The sequence below is a fragment of the Cygnus atratus genome, chromosome 1 (genome assembly GCF_013377495.2).
Source record: "Cygnus atratus isolate AKBS03 ecotype Queensland, Australia chromosome 1, CAtr_DNAZoo_HiC_assembly, whole genome shotgun sequence".
Lineage (NCBI taxonomy): Eukaryota > Metazoa > Chordata > Aves > Anseriformes > Anatidae > Cygnus > Cygnus atratus.
This window is the reverse complement of record NC_066362.1, coordinates 205,202,545-205,220,554: the sequence shown is the minus strand read 5'-3', so window position 1 is coordinate 205,220,554 and position 18,010 is coordinate 205,202,545. Positions and strand designations below refer to the sequence as shown.

General features: G+C 39.7%; 1 protein-coding gene across 3 annotated transcripts in view; it reads right to left on the bottom strand.

The window, feature by feature from the left end:
• RSF1 (remodeling and spacing factor 1) overlaps positions 1 to 18,010 on the bottom strand; it is a 55,236-nt gene that overhangs the window by 7,111 nt on the left and 30,115 nt on the right. For all 3 annotated transcript variants that reach the window (XM_035560427.2, XM_035560426.2, XM_035560428.2), the window contains exons 6-12: positions 15,679 to 17,411; positions 13,307 to 13,504; positions 11,962 to 12,066; positions 10,247 to 10,326; positions 5,586 to 5,640; positions 4,108 to 4,217; positions 1,156 to 1,223 (exon numbers count right to left, since the gene is read on the bottom strand). In XM_035560427.2, coding sequence (XP_035416320.1) covers positions 1,156 to 1,223; positions 4,108 to 4,217; positions 5,586 to 5,640; positions 10,247 to 10,326; positions 11,962 to 12,066; positions 13,307 to 13,504; positions 15,679 to 17,411 — 2,349 coding nt within the window. The remainder of the gene's footprint in view (positions 1 to 1,155; positions 1,224 to 4,107; positions 4,218 to 5,585; positions 5,641 to 10,246; positions 10,327 to 11,961; positions 12,067 to 13,306; positions 13,505 to 15,678; positions 17,412 to 18,010) is intronic.

The window sequence follows — 18,010 nt, the reverse complement described above, 5'->3', positions numbered from 1 at the left end:
TCAGTGAGAGAAAGGGGAAAATAAGAACAAGTTTATTTTAATTGAACTTTACACACATCTTTCTTCCACGTCTCTAGCTTCAGTTTATTTTCTGTAACACAGAATAATTTTTTCATGCAAGACACTGCCTGGGGTCTTGTTCCTGACACACACAGCCCCAGCTGTGGTCTGAAGTCAATGTAGAAGGCAGCAGCTAAATGTCAGCATTCTGATACTTAGCCACAATCCACATTATTCCCAATATGAGTGCTTTTTGAGTAGGGCAGATATAAAAAAAAAATACATCTTCATAATGCTTAATACCCTTCCTGGGAGATGTGGTGTTTAAGTTGCTGTTTGGCCAGTGAGTAGAGTTTCAGACAAGCTGATTTTACTGTTGAGAGACTTAGTTACATTTATTAAATCTTGTGTAACACACCACAGACACCTGATTTTCAGATCATCTCTATACAGCCACTGGCCTTCTGAGAACCGCTGTCTTTATGGAGATGCCAGAAGCTGTACAAGTTTCACAGCAGTTCTCTCCACACAAGTTAAGGTGATGTAGAAGCACAAATCCATCTATCTCAGATACTTTAGAAGATCTCTCTTTTTGTCCCCTGTGGTGTCTTAACAAGCAACAAAGAATGTAACTTCACTTTATCCATTATAACTGAGAAATGCTTGCAGATCTCGATTAATAATTTCAAGACAACAAATGTAGTTGTACACCCAGTCTTCAGAGTGTCCAACCGTGGACCACTTCGTGAACCCAATTTTTACAGGTGTCAAATGCCAATTCCACTAGCTGCCGCTCCATTCGGAAACTCAAAACTTAGCAAATGAATTTTAAAAGCTTTCTTTAAAATTTTTAATTAATGAATTTTAAATGAATTATTTTTTTAAAATGAATTTTAAAAGCTTTTCACTGTATTCATATATCAAAACGTGTACACACCGAATTTAACTATCAAGACCAAATACTTTTCGCCATCTTTTGGCAGCCTGGAATGGCCGTTTCCAAGGGAAGTTAACTGACTCTAAAAGTACAGTAGTAAAAACTGTAAACTATGTTGTTTTAAGGGAGAGGATTATATTTGTTGCCTGCCATATCAAAAGAAATTTGGTCTTACTCATCTTACCCCGCTGCAATGAAAAACAAAGTCAGAAACATACCTCCTCCATCAGCTTCCTTGATATCATCTTCAATTGCCTCATCAATTGCCTCATCAAATTCATCAAACCTAAAAGTAACATCTTTCATTTATGACTTTATTTGATATCATGAAAACATACCTGAAAATCTAAAATTGCCTTAAGAAAATACAGTGCATAGGAAATGGGCTGGATATATGACAAAACAACAGACAATGGGCCAGATATGTGATAAAATAGCAAATTTTTAAAAGGTGTGTTTATTATTTTGACATGCTAGCAGAGTATTTACCATTGCCAGGCTGTATTACTATTGATTTATATGAATAGAAAACCACCTTCGTTTTTACATGACAGGATTCAGCAATATATAATTCCAAAATTATTTTAAATGGTATCAGTGGCATTTTTCAAACAGAAGACCAGTTTTTCACACCTTTTATCCACTGAAAATTGGCAAAACAGATTTTCTGAAAAGCACCTGAAAAGTATAATTATTCACCCTAATTTTTCCTTGAAAACTTATTTCACATAGCTTCATTTCTCCTCTTTAAAGCTCACAGTAATTACATCTTATGGATCTGCAACATTGTAAGCCGAACAGATAAAATATACCATACAGACTTCATAATTATATACAAACAGACACAATGTAATGCTAGATAAAAAAATAGGAAAAACAAAAGCAAAATACTGGAGTATGCTTTTGTAAAACTGCACAAATCCCTGCACACTGCGTAATTCATTGAAAGGGAACAGCAAATGGAGGAGAAAGGATCCAGCCCTTTTACATGGAAGATGACTTCGTTGCTCTTTTTCTTCAGTTTTGAACTCAAATCTTGCAACAAGACTGTTACCTGCATTACCAAAACGATGCCTTGAGATATTACATGCAAAAAGTAGAAATTTTATTAATTACATAGGAAAAACGTTTTGTTTAGATTATTTTTTTCTTCTAATCATTTGCCCATTTTTTAATACAAATGACTAGTGATCGGACAATACTTTCATTAAATATTCGGCTTGCCAGTCACCAAAGATTACAGCTATGTTTATCTCAGTCCTCCACCGAGAACTCCATCAGAACAAGACGAAAATAAATCTGGCAATCACTCTGTGTACCAATACTAACCATAAAACTCTTCTTTAAAAATAACATGATTGATTTCTGGTCTCTCTGTACATCTAAGAACAACTGTATGTCATGTTTAAGGCAGCTTTACACAGTAAGAAACTAACTCTGAAATTATTCCATCAATAAGATTTATCCCACATTACTCAAACGCTATTTCCCTCTGCAGCACTAAAAACACCCTCTTTAAAATGTGAGAAATCACTTAATGCTTTCAAAAAACTGCTAACAAATAACCTGATATCAAACATGAGCTGATAACTGCTTGTCCGTTAGGTGTAATGGAACATTATTCCTTCTGCTGCTACTTTATTTGTAAGGCAGACATTCGCTAACCTGCTCGGGAGAGGAAGACACAGATGACTCATGGCACAAAGGAATTAACCTGTCTTTGGAGAAGCAGAATGCTACACGATACAGATTTGTCTGTGAGCGGAATGAGACGTTTAGCATTTATTTTCCCACTCTGAAGGAAAGCATACACAATTCTCACTGACACCAGTCGGACTTCACTGCAGACGCATCAATCTGAAGTGACACCCTGACGTGTGTAATATTTCCACCAGCTCAAAGCTATGTGTACGATGGAGTCCGTAGGAAAGACTGTCATTTTGTATCAGAAGATTGATTTTCAAGAGCAACGTTATATTAAACATTATTTCAGATAAAAATTACTGTCTTTGTACCATGTGTGCCCTGCTGAAGTCATGCCAGATATCCTACAGGCAATGTTTTTTTTTCTCCTGGTCAGCTGCTGCCTGACCTGTCACACACACAGCAGGAAATCTACGTAATCGTGCCCGTGGCATAATGTTCCTTACAGAAATACCTGATTTTGCAAACCAGCAATGACATTTTCCTTAGTGTGGCTTCTGCTGTTGATTTTAAAAGTTACCGAAAATCAACAGCTAAGTGAGGTCAGGCTGAGTTTTCTGAACAGGCTGGAAAACTCACCAGACACAAAGGCTATGCCTCTCATCAACCAGACTGAGTTTAATCAGGGTTATTGCTGGAAGGTTTTGGAAGTTGTAATGTTCTAAATTTTTATGATAAAGGTCTACACAGAACAAGTACTGTGGGAAAGGCAAGATTTTTTTTTTTTATATTCTTAACCCAGCTGGGACAAAAAGCACGAGCTCTCAGGCAACCAACCACGTCCTTTTCTAATCCCCTGCTGGCCTGGGGAGGATACTGGGCATATCTCAGGGCATTGTTTAGAAAATAGTTTATAGAACACTCTGATAATACATGGAGAACAAAAGATAACATGAAGATTGTGCTGAATTTTGGAAACCGTAGTGGCTCGTTCTACTTTTACTTTCAGAATGCAGAGTCTAAATGCCTTGGATTTTTCATTTACTAATTGCATTTTTATCATCACAATTACTCTGCAGAGTTGTTCTCTTCTAATTGCATATTAAGTTTCATGCCCCTTTTGTGTAAAGTAGCAGTAAAGGGGAAAAATGAGGGAGAGGAATTTCAGGCCTTCAGACAGAAATGTAAGTTTCTCTTTCAAGAGAAAGGAGGGGCATAATTGGCCTGCTTTAACTTGCTGCAGAAACTGCAATAACACCAAAATCTCCTCCAATATTCCTGAACAAAGAAAGTACCGTGTGCATTTTATATTTTTTATGCATCTGCCCTTCACTATGCTATCTAATATGCACCTCCATTTTAGAAACATCAAGCATAAGCAGTATTCAGAGGAAAGAACAAAGACACTTTAATTTGGTTGCTCTTTTAAATATAAATGCCTGCTTGAGAAGCTGTGGGTTGCTTGAGAAAGAAAATGACAATGACTTTTTATGTTGTTTTAGAAGCTATTTAAACAAGCTGCCTACCTGTAGCTTATGCATTTCCGGGTTCTGGTAGACCTCCTTTCAAGTAGCTTTGATTTGGGCTTTTTGGAATCTTTCTTTTTTTCTTCCTGACCTTCAGGTATTTCTGGCTCCTGTTCACATAAGACAGAGAGTCAAAACGTTTTCTCTTCCCTCCCTCGCTCCAGACTTCTTATGACTGAACTCCTACCGTGCAGATTTTTATGTAAGATAGAAAGTTTGTGTGTCCAACACAACACATTTTGATTTCCAGTGCAACGACTCGTTACAGCGCAGATCTCATGGGAACACTTGCTGACAGTGCCCTTACTGACAGCCTAATTCCACAAACACATAGTTTGAGGGTTCAGGTTATTGCATCGCTGTTTACACTGCAACACTCAGGTGATCCTCCCAGGACTTGTAAGCAGCAGCTGAACACGTTGTTGCTGACATAAATCTCTACCTACTAAGCACAGAGACTGCATCTGTGCCCCCGCACTGGTCTCTGCCTCCATACAGCTAACGGCACAGGTGGTTTGCTCAGGGGCTCTCCTTGGTCTAAGCCATCACAAACGCCTTTCCTTGGTGCAGTTTCAATGAAATTCCAATGAAATTCCACGCAGTTTAAATTTAAGACATTGTTTCCAAGTTATTAAGTTAAACAAACAAATAAAATCTGTCCCTGGGCAGTTATTTTTAAAAATATTTTTTAAATATTTGCTCTCAGCCAGAGAGTCTTTTGCAGGTTTGTAAAATCTGTTATCAAGTATCTGATATCCACAGACAGAGGGAGAAAATTAGCTTTACTACAGCCAGAATGGAAAGTTTGTATTTAAAACAAACTGAAGTTTCATTTTAAACTTGCAAGTAAGGAACAGATTATATAACTCTGGATAAAGGCATTTGGCTATGACATGAAGGAATTCACTTTTAAATGCATTCAAGAAGTGAAAAAAGGGCAATCACCACATAAGTAAAAATATTTTTCCTATTCTGCAAAGGGAAACCATGCACAAACTCTGTTAATAGAACACTAAATGCTTATAGTTTTTCACCAAACTTCAATATGAACTTGTTGTAGGCAAAGGAACCGCATAACCTCACCCCCCATAGGCCAGAAACACTGATTTCTCTCCATCAGCTCTAAAGGCTATAACAATTAGCTCAGAGATGACTGTACAGCAGCCAGCAGAGTTAATTGCACAGAATCGCACCCTTACAACTGACAGAACGGCACAGCGCTCTACTCAACACCCAAGTGTAACTGGGGGAAGGCAATCCTGCGATCTTCACTGACAGAGGACTGTGTGGAGCACCAGGTGGCTCTAATAACCAAGAGAAAGCTCCCTTGGCTTCAAATTCAAGTTCAGTCTAAAATGGAGGCCACAGAATTATTTCTGTCCCGAATATACGTTGATTCTTCTTTCCAAGATGCTACTAGCTCTCTGAACACACCACTGAGAAAGAATAAAGAATACAACATAGATGCAGTGACTTACCTGTGGTGGAATGATGTTCTCAATACTGATGCCCACGTACACCAACCGCTCTTTCCTTTAGGAGAGAAAAAAAGAACACAAGTTTACAGAAAGACTGCAGATATCTAAAATAATGCTGCAATTAGCACCATTTGAAGCTCTTACTATCACTTACAGAAGCATCCAAAGAAGGTGTTCCAACTGAAAACTGTTATTTTAGTTGGAATTAGACACTAGATCTCATGTGATTACATTTTCCTGTGTGCATAATGTAAGTGATTTCCAAAGAGTTCTCACAAACAACATTCGAAGATTGCAAGCACCGCAGAAATGACTGAATTCGGATACAAAAAGCAATTAAAAAGCCAACTGAAAATCCCTAATGCTGTGATAAAGATAACTCTACCAAACCTATAATCACCACCAACCTTGGAGGCACTGGAAGATAAAATGGGAATTTAAAATCACACTGAACTGGAAAAATGAGATGAAGACGGGGTGCAATTCAAACAGGACAAGTGCCAGATTTCAGATGTGGGCAGGAACAATCAGCTCCAGAAACAGCAGGGACCAAGCAAGCATCTGCGTAGCAAGCCTTTGCGAGAGGAGGACAGCCTGAACAAAGATCGCTGGAGTCAAGCTGCTGCAGAAATGACATTACACAAGGCCACACGAATGGGAGAACAGCCTACAGGACAACTGAAGAAAGCCTTCCGCAGCACTCAGCACCATCCACAGCACGCTGGAGTACTCGGTGCCATCTGGGCACCACAAATACTTCAAGAAAGACGTGAGCCGGCCAGTAGGAATTACTGGAGTACAGCAGATGTGCCCTGCTGAGAAAGGCTGAAGGAGCAGGGACAACTGGTCTACGGAACGCAAGCTCAAAGGCAGGAGAGAGAACAGTGCTCAAATATAGGAAAAACGACTGGAAGGAGAAGTAGGCTGTCCTTCTGGACACCAGTAGGTAACAGGATTAAATCAAAGTGAGTAAAATGGAGTTTAGGGAGCAGCAGCAGCAGCAAGCTTAGCTTGTCTCTGAGCATTCAGTTATCATCTGAATTGCTGTGGGCACAAGCCTGGTGCGTGGCCTCTGCTTGCTGCTCCAGCCCCACCAGGAGGTGCCTCTGATATCCCAGCACCTCGCCGAGAGCACAAGGTGCTGACCTCTGGGCTGCCGAACCCAGCTATCAAAGAGCAGTGCCTGGCCTTCTTCTGTGAAAACAAGGGATAGTTTGGATAAATGAAGACAGCAAAGAAAGCTGGTGGCATTTACTGGATCCTGCAAGGACTCTAAAAGCAAGCCACATCCCTACAGAATTTAAAATTATTTGACTAACAGTAGTTTTGAACATACACGTTACAGAACGATCCTGCACAGGGACAAGGACGAGCTAGACATCTGCCAGCAGACCTCCAGCTTTCAAGGCCCAGTGAAGCTCCATTCCAGTCGAAAGAAAATCGTGCAGGAACCAATGCTAACTTCTAAATTTCTGAGATAAAGATTCCCAGTCAGTCAGCCAGAATCAGACCTGTGCAGTTGCACGGAGCAGCTGTACTGAGCCCACGTCCTGGAGTCACAACAGGATGCATCAGGTGCACAAGGACACAAAGGTCTGAGGTGCGTCTTCACTTGAGGTGCCTTTACTTCATTATTTTATGCACATACTTACAGGCTTCTATGTGTAAAAATTTGGTTTCTAAAACTTTGATTAGTTTATAAAGAATCTAAGTAAATTTTACAATAGCCTTCTGACCAGCCTCCTGCATTTTTATCCAAATAACCTTCTGAAGAACTGTCTGCTGAAAGAATTTAGCAGGATATTTTTTAAATGACACAAACTGGTATAGTTCCTAAAGTAATACTGACAGAACGTGGAAATGGATTTTAGAATGTTTTACAGGCAAAAAGACCATGAGCTTTGACAACTCTGTATCATTAGACCTAAATTGAAAAGTCTGGCTTTGTATTAAAGTAATTGTGTCTCCTACTATCAGCTTCCCAAAGTGAGAGCTCAAAAGAAATTGTCTTCGTCCACCCGAGCACCATGAGATCGGTCGGACGAGAGGAATTTTCTCATACACTGTGCAAAGTCACTGTGCTCTTGCAAATGAGTTTAAATAGCATCTTAAGGCAAGGAATGCAACTCCTAAAATCAGAAAATGTCTTTTATAGTCTCCGTTTCTCATTTGTTGCAGTGCAAAACATCAAGAGATGGGAGAGATGAGAAAAAATCAACTGGTTTTAAATGTTTTTGGGATCTGCTTTACCTCCCTCTGGCTTAGGTACACACTATTTAAGAAATCAGCAAATAAAACCAGCCAGTCCTGCCAAGGGAAAGGTCTTAAAACAAATCGCACCATGAAGTATCAAAGCTTTCGTTATTAGGATGCAGCACCCGGAAGCTCAACATTTTAACCAGTGGTTTAAACATTTTAACCAACAGGTTTGGCGCTGTGGGTGCAGGTAAGCACTGACTGGTTACAAACATTTCCCAGAAGAACCCAGAAAACATCTCTCATGTAAACAGCAGCAAAAGTTGCTAAAGAGAAGTAAAAAAAAAAGGGCAGGAAAGGAAGTGCTCCACCTGATTTGAGTGGAAAAAGTAGAGAAGTAGTCCCCAGAGGGATTTTCTATCAAGTCTGGGAGTCTCTAACATGAAGTAAAAGGGGCATCCATAACAGCTTGAACATCCGCTCCTTCCAGCTCGTGATAGGACACGATTATCGAAGTGTGCATGAGACACCTGAAATTCAGCCGGGCTGTTGCGGTAGCATCTTGAATTCACAAACAGAAGGAAAACAAAGGTATGACTTTGATCTACACATTTGTCAGAGTCATCGTGACACTGAAAGTTTTCATAAAAAATCCATGATGTGGCACTTGGGGGATGTGTGAGGATACAGCTGAACAGCTGAATCTGTTTCAAGCAGATTCTTGAGAAGCAGAGAATAACCAAAGCACAACGGGTGTCACTAGTTCAAACAGCACGGTAACAACACTGGTTCACAGAGTCTTTGGAGTGTGTGTGCCCATGATGAGATAATTGTTTGTCTTCTCTTTCCCAAAAAGGCAGAAGAAATACCGTGATTTTATAGAAATATTACGTTAAAATATTTCTGTGCCCTAAACAACCTACTTCAATTTGTACATCAAGCTGTAATAAAAAAGGCCACCATTTCTTCTGGCATTATAATTCTCGTTCTTTTCAGCCTTTTTATCTTAGAATTTCCTAAAATATACCACCACTAAGTTGAAGGACTTCAATATTCAACTACTGGATCATGAAATCCTTTATAGCCCAAATTCATTTCTCTCTTTAAGAGACTTAAGAAAAAAAAAAAAAAAAGCCTCTTATGGTGTACAACAGAAAGCATTAGGTTAATTTGATGAGGTATGAGGATCAGATTGCAAAAGGGCTGTTGAACATCTGTTTCAGCCCCTGAAAACTTGCTACGATATCGATTGTACGCTCTCCTGTAACAGTTAGAAGGCCGTACTCTCATGCAACACCAGTGACTACAAGGAAGCAAGACAGACTGGAAAAAAACCTGGCATTCCAAGTAATGGTTGCCAGCAGAATATTTACCAAAGTAGGTCCAAAAATACTGTTCACCAGCAACGAGGCTTCCCACCACAAACCAGAGCAGCAGACACAGTTCCTGTGGCCCATACTCCTGCACAGATGGAGTAAGCTGAGCTCACTCGTAACAATAGCTAATAGTTTCATTCCCAAAGCTACAAATTCACTAGAATTGGCAAGCCGAGGGGAATTTTACCACAGCGGGATCTAAATCCACTCTGAGCAGAAGCGAGGAACAGGCGGTACCTGATCTGTCACTCTCGTTGCTGCTGCAGCAGCGCTAACAAACGGATCTGAAGGAAGCTGAAGGCAGACAGGGATTGTGCTCCACTCCTGAGCACCAAATCACTACACCCCGTGTGGTGTTACTGCGTGTGCTAGAAATACGAGCCTGCTCCACTACTGCCTTTACAGGGGTCTCACCTTCAGGTGAATTTTGCCTTTCAATGTACAGTTCATGCAAAGTTGTGTTTAATAATGCATGCAGATGGTATTAAACGTTGCAGAGTACTCAATGTATGCCCCAAAGCAGTCTGTTATGCAGACTGTGTTTCATGTCCCTCATTTTCAGGTCTGAGAACTGCAGACAGGATGTTCCAGAGTAAGGATGTTGTCCCTAAGCACAGCAAACTGGTTTGCATTTAGCCTTTGATAACAGCTGAGGTGAACCCAAAATTTCACTCCCAATTGTGATTCAGCTGCGTTACAGTAACTGCATAACCCTGTAGAACAAGCAAAAGCCAACAGAATCTAAAGTTACAAGACCCAAAAAACACATTAATCTGGGTTACCTCTGTAACAAAATCAGGACTTTACCTTGTTTACCACAGGAAATTTACACGGGGCTGACAGCATTGCTAACACATGCAGCTGAACCCATGCTGAAAACCATTTAACTACGGCTATGGCAAGCCATAATTGTCCTCAGACACCTTGGCTAATTACTGCACTTCTCCCTTCTTGCAAGCTCTCCCAGCACTGCACCACCGAAACCTCTGTAACCAGTGGGAAGACAAAACTGGTCTCACCAGTTTCCAGTTCCTTTTATCCCTTCCTCCCCAGTCCCGGGTTCATTAATGCACGTTCAAAGAGTAGTACCTGCGTTCTGCACGCTCCTTCTTTTTCAAGACAACATCCAGATCTTGCAATTGTTCTTCTAATTTCTCACAGAGTAATTTCTAAGGGAATGAAACACAGCGTTAGTTTCTTTCCTAAACCATTTTGGTCTACTGTTCAGACACTTCATTCACTATTTCTCTGTTTGTCAAACTGATATCTGGAGGAAGGGTGAACGCTTCTACACTGGAGGATCATTGATGAGCAAGGCTTAAAGCAAAGACTGTCCTCGTAAAGCACGTGTGTGCTTGGGCATGAATGTCTTTAGAGAAGCATCCTGCCAGTAACTGGAATTTACTGCAGGAAGCAATGCACCTAAAGCAAGTACTAAAGATGTTTACCATAAACATACTTCCATATTAGTATCACATTTTTGTTGGTATTTATAACTTAGCCTCAGAGAAACTTAAAGATTTCACAGGCATACATAACACACACACGTGAAGCTGTGTGTGCAAACAGTGATTCTGTTTGCCACTTAATCTCTGGACAGCACACAAGTCTATGGAAAAAAACAGTAGGGGCTACAGGAAAAAAAAAGTCTACAGGAAAAAAAAAGTAGGGGCACGTTTCAGCAACACTTTCTCACCAAATATTCCATATTGCCATGTAATGTGCAAGGAGCCATATGTAAAAATGACTTTTTATGGACAAATTGTGCCTTGCTTCATGATCATGGCCTTATTGCGCTATGTCCAAGGATCTTCACTCTTTCACAAATTTGTTATTTTTCATATTAAAAAATACCAAACAGCAACAAAGCAAGGAGATGTTTTAACTGCAAGCTGCAATATGAAATTGTGTAAGGAAAACTTTCTTACTATTCAAGATCATGACTACTCAAACAAAAACACTTCTCAGAAGAGAACTGAAAAACCGATGCGTGATACAGCCATAACATGCCATGGTTGGTATGGCTAGCTTTTTGCAGAGCAACAGCGCTTCTGGCAAAGGATTTTTCCTCTGCAGATGGGCAGATTACGCTGAAAATGCGCACAGGATGGTTCCCCATTGATTTAACAAGAACAGCATCACACATTCTTTGGCTTATCCTTCCAAGTATCATCACTGCAAATCTTGCATCTATTTTAGATGCCCTTTTATTTTAGAAACTGGGCATGTGCACTACTTTTTTTCTTTCTTTTTTTCTTCAGAAGGAGTTTCTAACCTTCAAAAAAGTGGCCATTACTTGCCAGGGACAACACGGCCTTTCTCAGCAGAAGCTAACTAGACTGTGAAACCCATCCGAAAAAGCAGCTTTCTCTACCAGCTTTTGAGCAAACGTCTCTGGAAAAGGAACAGCACACCAAAAACAGCTGCTCGCTTTGGTCACTGTATTTTATATAGATATTCCTTGCTGCTTACTGCTCCCCCTCCCAGATGCCAACATCATGTTTCATTTGGGAAAAAAATAAGATATTATATTTTTAATATTATTTTTGTTATTTAACAAAATATAGGAAAAAAGTGTGGCTGGAGTACACACCAGCAACGTAGTCATTCATCACTAGCAGAAGAAAGGGAAAGGGAAAAGACCCCACAAAACTCAGTTTTACTAATGGCTAAGAGGGAAGATCATCACTCCATCATGGTCTACTTTAAAACAGAAAGAAGATGAAAGAAGGGAAGAACGTGTTAAACTCCCAACAACCCTCCACAAGTGCAAAGCTGAAAGGGAAGTCGAAGAGGGTCCATACGTGCTGGCAAGGTGGGCAGAACCATTCTCCGTCGGGAATTATCATCAAAGGAGGGCGAAGGCAGGCTGTGTGGTATCCGCTGTCACAGGAGTCACATAACAAAATCTGTTGAAACAAAACAAATCGTGAGTATCTTTTGGCATTCACAACATGTAACGAGCTCCAGAACTGTTTTCCCTGCCAACACAGAAGCGCTTCATAAATGCTCTGGGCTGTGTCAAAACCCCCAAAAATCCTGTATCGCTTATTACTAGCCGTTTCCAGGGCCAGGGGTGGTTTTTATGGGTAAGTTTATGTATCACAGTTTTCCACTTTAACACCAGATTTTGTCTCGTGTTGTGTTCTCAGGCTCTTAGCACTACTGGGCTACGCAGAGCGTGTGCCCGTACTGTGGAATCTGGTAATGCTTTCCAGACCCCGGCCTAAGTGGAAAACTACATCTGGACAAGATGTGGTGTGAGCTGCTTTCCCTGTGCGCTCACGTCTACACGAGGGAAACCTGGCCATGTGGAGGGAGCCTGAGCAATCTGAGGCAATTTCCTCAGTCAGGATGATTTTATGTCCAGGGATGGTAGAGATAAAGCTCGAGATAAAGCCTCGCAGGCTCGCAGGGATATACAGAACTAGGCAGCTATTAGGATTGCTGTTTAGCTGGGTAAAAAAATCTCTGGAGATCCCATTCCATTAAAACTGACATAAACTATGTGAGTATCCACTGCAATATTTACCTCTAACATCCTAATATTCTAACTTTGTCTCAGCTATACGAGGAATCTGTCACGCACCTGAGAATATGCTTATTTTGTGGAGTCATAGCAAAACCGCACATTATGATTTCCCAGATAAACAGAGGAATTCATGATGGTATCTACTACCAATGAACCAGAACCACAAACATTAGAAACACTGAAAGCTGGTCGTGCTCTTTCTTCATGTGATTTTGCTGGATTCAGTCCTCAGGATGATGTGCAGCTTTATCCAGCTGGAGCAACTACGTAGCTCCAACCCTGTCACAAGACACTGGAGTGCATACATTGCACAGCTTTTTTTTTATATTGTCTCTTCTGTATTCACTGAAGTTGCGGGAGCAACCTTGAAGCCTCACCCAGCTTAATTCTCAGTGTCTTAAGTTGTGTTATACCTCGTAAAAGACATTTCAAAGGAGGTAAACAAAAGAAGTAACGTCCTTCTCTGCTTGTTAAAGGTTAACTCATCTTTCATCGTGGCTTCTTTACCTAAAACCTAGAGGGTACTCCACATACAGCCACCCCAAAGAATGATGTGCCTTCAGATACTCTTCTAATCTACCAAAAACACTCAAGAGAAACTTTCCCCCAAAGCCTACCAGCTCCGGGTGGTTGGGAAGGCCACACTTCTTGCACGGCTCATCATCATCAGCAGGTGCGGCTTCTTCTTCCTCCTCTTCTTCCTCTTCCTCCTCCTCATCAGAGTTTTTTTCACTCTCTGAGCCCTCACTTTCCTCATTACTTGAGTATTTCCACCTGCCACGTGTCCGTGTACCCGTCCACCGAACTTTGCTTCTCTAGGAGCGACACCATTTCAAAGAGAAAACACAAAGGAAACTTACAGTTTCTTCCCAGATCCTAAAAAAATATTAGGCTCAACAGTGAAGTGATTCATCTCAATCACAAGAGTTTTAAATTCACAACAGAGCATTTCAATGAACAGATTACCATTCAAAGAGCCTTAAAGTTCAACAGGATAGCAAAGGGAGAAAAACACTATCTACCTGCAGAAAGAAATTTGCAAATGAGGTTTAAAAATAGGAAGACAGACTGGTGACTCAGCCTCTTTTCCCCCACTTTGGAAAAGCAACCTTGTTTGTGCACGAGCTAAATTCCACATTTAAAGTTTCTTAGTTTTCCTCAACCCAAACAGAATACTTGGTCATTTATTTTTTCTTGATGTAGTTTATATCTTTCATTTTGCTTTAGGAAACATGTTTGCACTCTAAAAAGTATATCAATTTAATTGCTTTTCATGCGTTTTTCTAAGAAAAGCACAATTTTCTGAAATAAAATCAGTGCACCATACAAGTACATATTTCGTATTAGTTAAAACTACATTCTACAACCTGGATATTTTAACTTTAAAACAACGTAAGAAAAAAAAGAAACTTTTCTTGCAATTAACTGTCTTGCTTCTCATAAACATCATGCTCTCACAAATACACTTTACCTGACATTGAAAAGGACACTGAAAAAGGAAAATAACTTTTCTAAGTTTTTCAGCTCAAACTATTTTTCAGCTTTGACTAAACTACTCATTGATCTGAACCAGCTAAACTGAAACGTACAAAATATTCTAATTCTCCTGCAGGATGCACTCATTACACAGCAGTACTTGTCACATTGGTAAAGTTTCATTTTGGGTTCTTAACATTAATTTCTTGCTCTTAAGCTATTTTACTGTTCATTAAAGCTTAGTGGCAAATTTTGCTCTCAATCCATGAGAGTATTAATTTAATATTAGGCTTCCTCACAGGTCACCATCATTTCAAGTCTCTTTTTAAAGATCCTTTTTAGGAAGAAAAGGAACACAAAATATCCAATTAAAGATTAGGGCATTTTGATAAAATGACAGAGGCGTAATATTATCAAACTTCTTCCTCTGTCATAATTTTTTAAAACTGTCTAGAAAATTAAGCATGTTTAGATCTCTGTATCTTGAAAAAAAAAGATCAAATTACAGCAACAGTATTTCAAAATTTAAACTACTTGTAAAACTTAGAATCGCTACTACCATTTTATTTTACCTCCATTATTTCATTTAATTATTTTGGATATATGACAGAATTTTTCAGTATAAATGTTATTATTCACAGTAAAATGAGCTGTTCTTTTTAGGAAGGTTTTTCAGCACTGCAGTATGTAAAAGAATTTTCTAAATATGTGAATGGGTTGGTAGAACTACAAAATCAGTAAGGAAATGTGTAGTAGTGAAAAATTAATAGGATTTCAAGTTGATATGAAAGAGTGTACTTAAAATTACAGCCTCTTTATTCCCTTTTACTCTTTTGCACTCCATATCCAGAAACATAAGGAAAATAAATGAATAAAAGTTGATTAAAATTACATAGATTTAGAAGCACTATACATACATACATTTAACTCCCTATATTTACCTGACATACTTTTAAGATCTATGCCCCACAATGACAAGTTTATAATGAAAAAAGACACCTCCATCCACAGTATAAATTGTCTATCCCATGTATAAGAAGAGCTATTTATATCATGAAGCCACCACAACAATAACTTTAGCTTCACCTAGAAACATAAGTCCTAACACGTTATTCTTCACCATTTTTGCTTTATTTTTTGCTTATGATCATCCTCATACTGACCAAGTATCCATCTAGAAAATCCACAGGAGCTACAAGTCCCCATGCAGCCACTCAGTCAGACTGACTTGGGTCTGATCGTGTTGTTTGTTAGGAGAATTCACTTCCACTGGCTTGGTCTACTTTGCTTAGCTTAAATGGATGATTTTATAAGCTGCTAAGTCAAGAGATTTTATTAGTGCTCTCTTAAGGGATGTTTTTAGATCGGTTGAGTCCACTAACTGGATTGCAAAGCTATTTCCTCGCAGAAGTTGACCAAAGGAATGTAATCCTTCATATTTTATGTAAACTCATATTCTCCTCACAGATAAGACCATGATAATCTCTATTCCCAAGAAGTAAAACTGTGTTACCTTATTAACTTTAGAATTTGACTCCTTCTCCTGTTTTTTTGCATCTTCTTTTCGTTCCTGCTTTTGTGCTGCCGCAGGTTTCTCCTCATCCTCTTCAGGCCGTTTTTTCTCAGATTTCTGATCCCGAGTCTCCACAACTTTCGGGGTAGGCTTGGATATTCTCGGAGATCGCCGTAACGTGCGGCCAATGCTGACCTCTTCTGGTGGCGTTTCTGCCTTTCTCTTCCTACTTGAGATCCTAATTGTTAATTTAATTCCTTCTTTCTGTCTTTCAGAAGTTATTTCCTTATTATCTGTGGTACAGCTTTCCTCTTCAGAAACTAGTTTATATTTAAATTTGCTTTTAGGTACAGGAGATTCCTTTTTACTCTCTGAGGAGTCCTCCATATTAGAAGCGTGGGCATCATCTAATCCATCCGGCTCTGCCTTGGCAGCTTCAGGCTCTCCCTCTTGCTTTTCAGGGCTGGCTTTTTCTTCTACCTTGCTCTCCTCAGGGGGAGCAGGTTTAGTATCGGAGCCCTCTGTTTCTAAACCAGACTTCTCTAAAGTAACAGGCGAAGTAGATGAAGGAGGCGTCTCAGCAGCTTTCAGAGAATCAGGCTTCTCCTCAGGCTCGCTTCTGCTTTTCAAAGCCTCCTCATCAGGCAGCGCAGGCTTGGGCAGTTCTGCAGGAGCAGATGCGTTTGTGGACCTTTCTAGCTTCTCTAAACACTCTTTGGGTGGCGGTAGTCTGTCCTTTTTGATTATCACGGCTAGCTTCTCTTCAGTATTTTTGGCACAGTCTTCAGAGTTTGAAGATTCTTCCACTACCATTTCAGCAGCTGCATTGTCGAGGGACTCTTTTTCCACAGGACTAGATTCCTCCTTGAAAGGCACTTTCTGGTTAGAAAGCTCAGAGACCACAGCCCCTACCTCTTTCACCACAGTTACTGCGTTTTTCTCAACTTCACATGCTTTTATAATTCTACTAACAGAATTTAGGGAGTCCGAGATCTTTTCACCACCCTTATTACCATTTTTCTCTTTTAACGAGTTGCTGTCTTCCTTTGTAATAACCGAGTGCTCTGACTTATTGTTTTGTATGACACTTGGGGTTATTTTTTCACTGCTAACCTCTCCGTTTACCAGTATTTTCCCATCAGGACACAAAGCAGTAATCGTAGGGACTCTCTTAAAAGTTTCTTCTTCTGGTTTCCCTTCTTCCTTCAAGACGTCCTTCGTTGGAGTAACGCATTTACACAGGGAGCCCTTTATCGGACTGTCATAGTCATCCGTCAGCTTGATCTCTCGCTTTTTAAGGGGTATTTTTGCCTGCTGGTCATTTTTAAGTTTCTCGCTTTCTTCCACAGACTTCTCCACAATTTCCTGGGGAGTTTTGACATTAACACAAAATTCTAACCTCTCCGGCTCGTGAACAGCTATTTTGTCAGTACAACTTTTTACGTCTTTTAAGTCTTTTGGTTCTATCTTGTTTTCCTTCACTTCTACTTTAACAGGCTTGACATTTTCTTTAAAGGAATCGCTTTCTTCTTTGACAGTTTGCTTTTCTTCATTGTATTCTGTAGGTTTCTCTAATTTTACTATTACTGGCAATTTTATAATTTCTTTTTCTTCCACCTTCTCATTTTTCATTGTGTTTTCATCTTCTTTGACCACAGGAAGAGGAAGACTTTCCAGTTCCTTGGGCTGTTCCTCCATCTCCTCTTTTTCTTCTTTGATTTTTAATTGATTTTCTGTTGACAGAGAAAAACAACTATGAAACAAAACCAGGGGATCTACAGGATTACAAATAGCATCCATCAAAACGAAGGCGTATCTAAAAAAAACAACAATCCAAGTGCCCCACAAAGGAATCTTCTCTCCTGGAATGATTAGGAGGCTGGTTTGTCTAATGTTGTCATTAAACAAGGAGGCTGCCAAATTTTAGCTACAGAATCACTGTTCAGTTTAATTATACACAAAGATAAACCTAAATTTCAGAAGCTATCAGCAGAATTCTACTCTTATCCTCATTTATATGAACATCTCAACTCCTTCAGTGGTATCACAAGACCTTCAGAGAACAGACACATAAATCCTCAGCAGAGAGCATGTGAAGCATCAGCTTAGAGAAGTCTCGTTTGAGTTTCTGATTTTTTTCACAAACCAGAACATGGTGTGAGCTTCCATGTTCTTCACGTGAAATTCCACGTTCAATTCAGTTCCCTGTCTGTACAGATTTTTATTTCAAGAAACATCTAACTATTTTTAACAAGAAGCAACTGTTTTTAACATTTCAAAGAAAATGAAAAATATTGAACACTGGGGCTGATGGCAAAATTCACCTGGATTC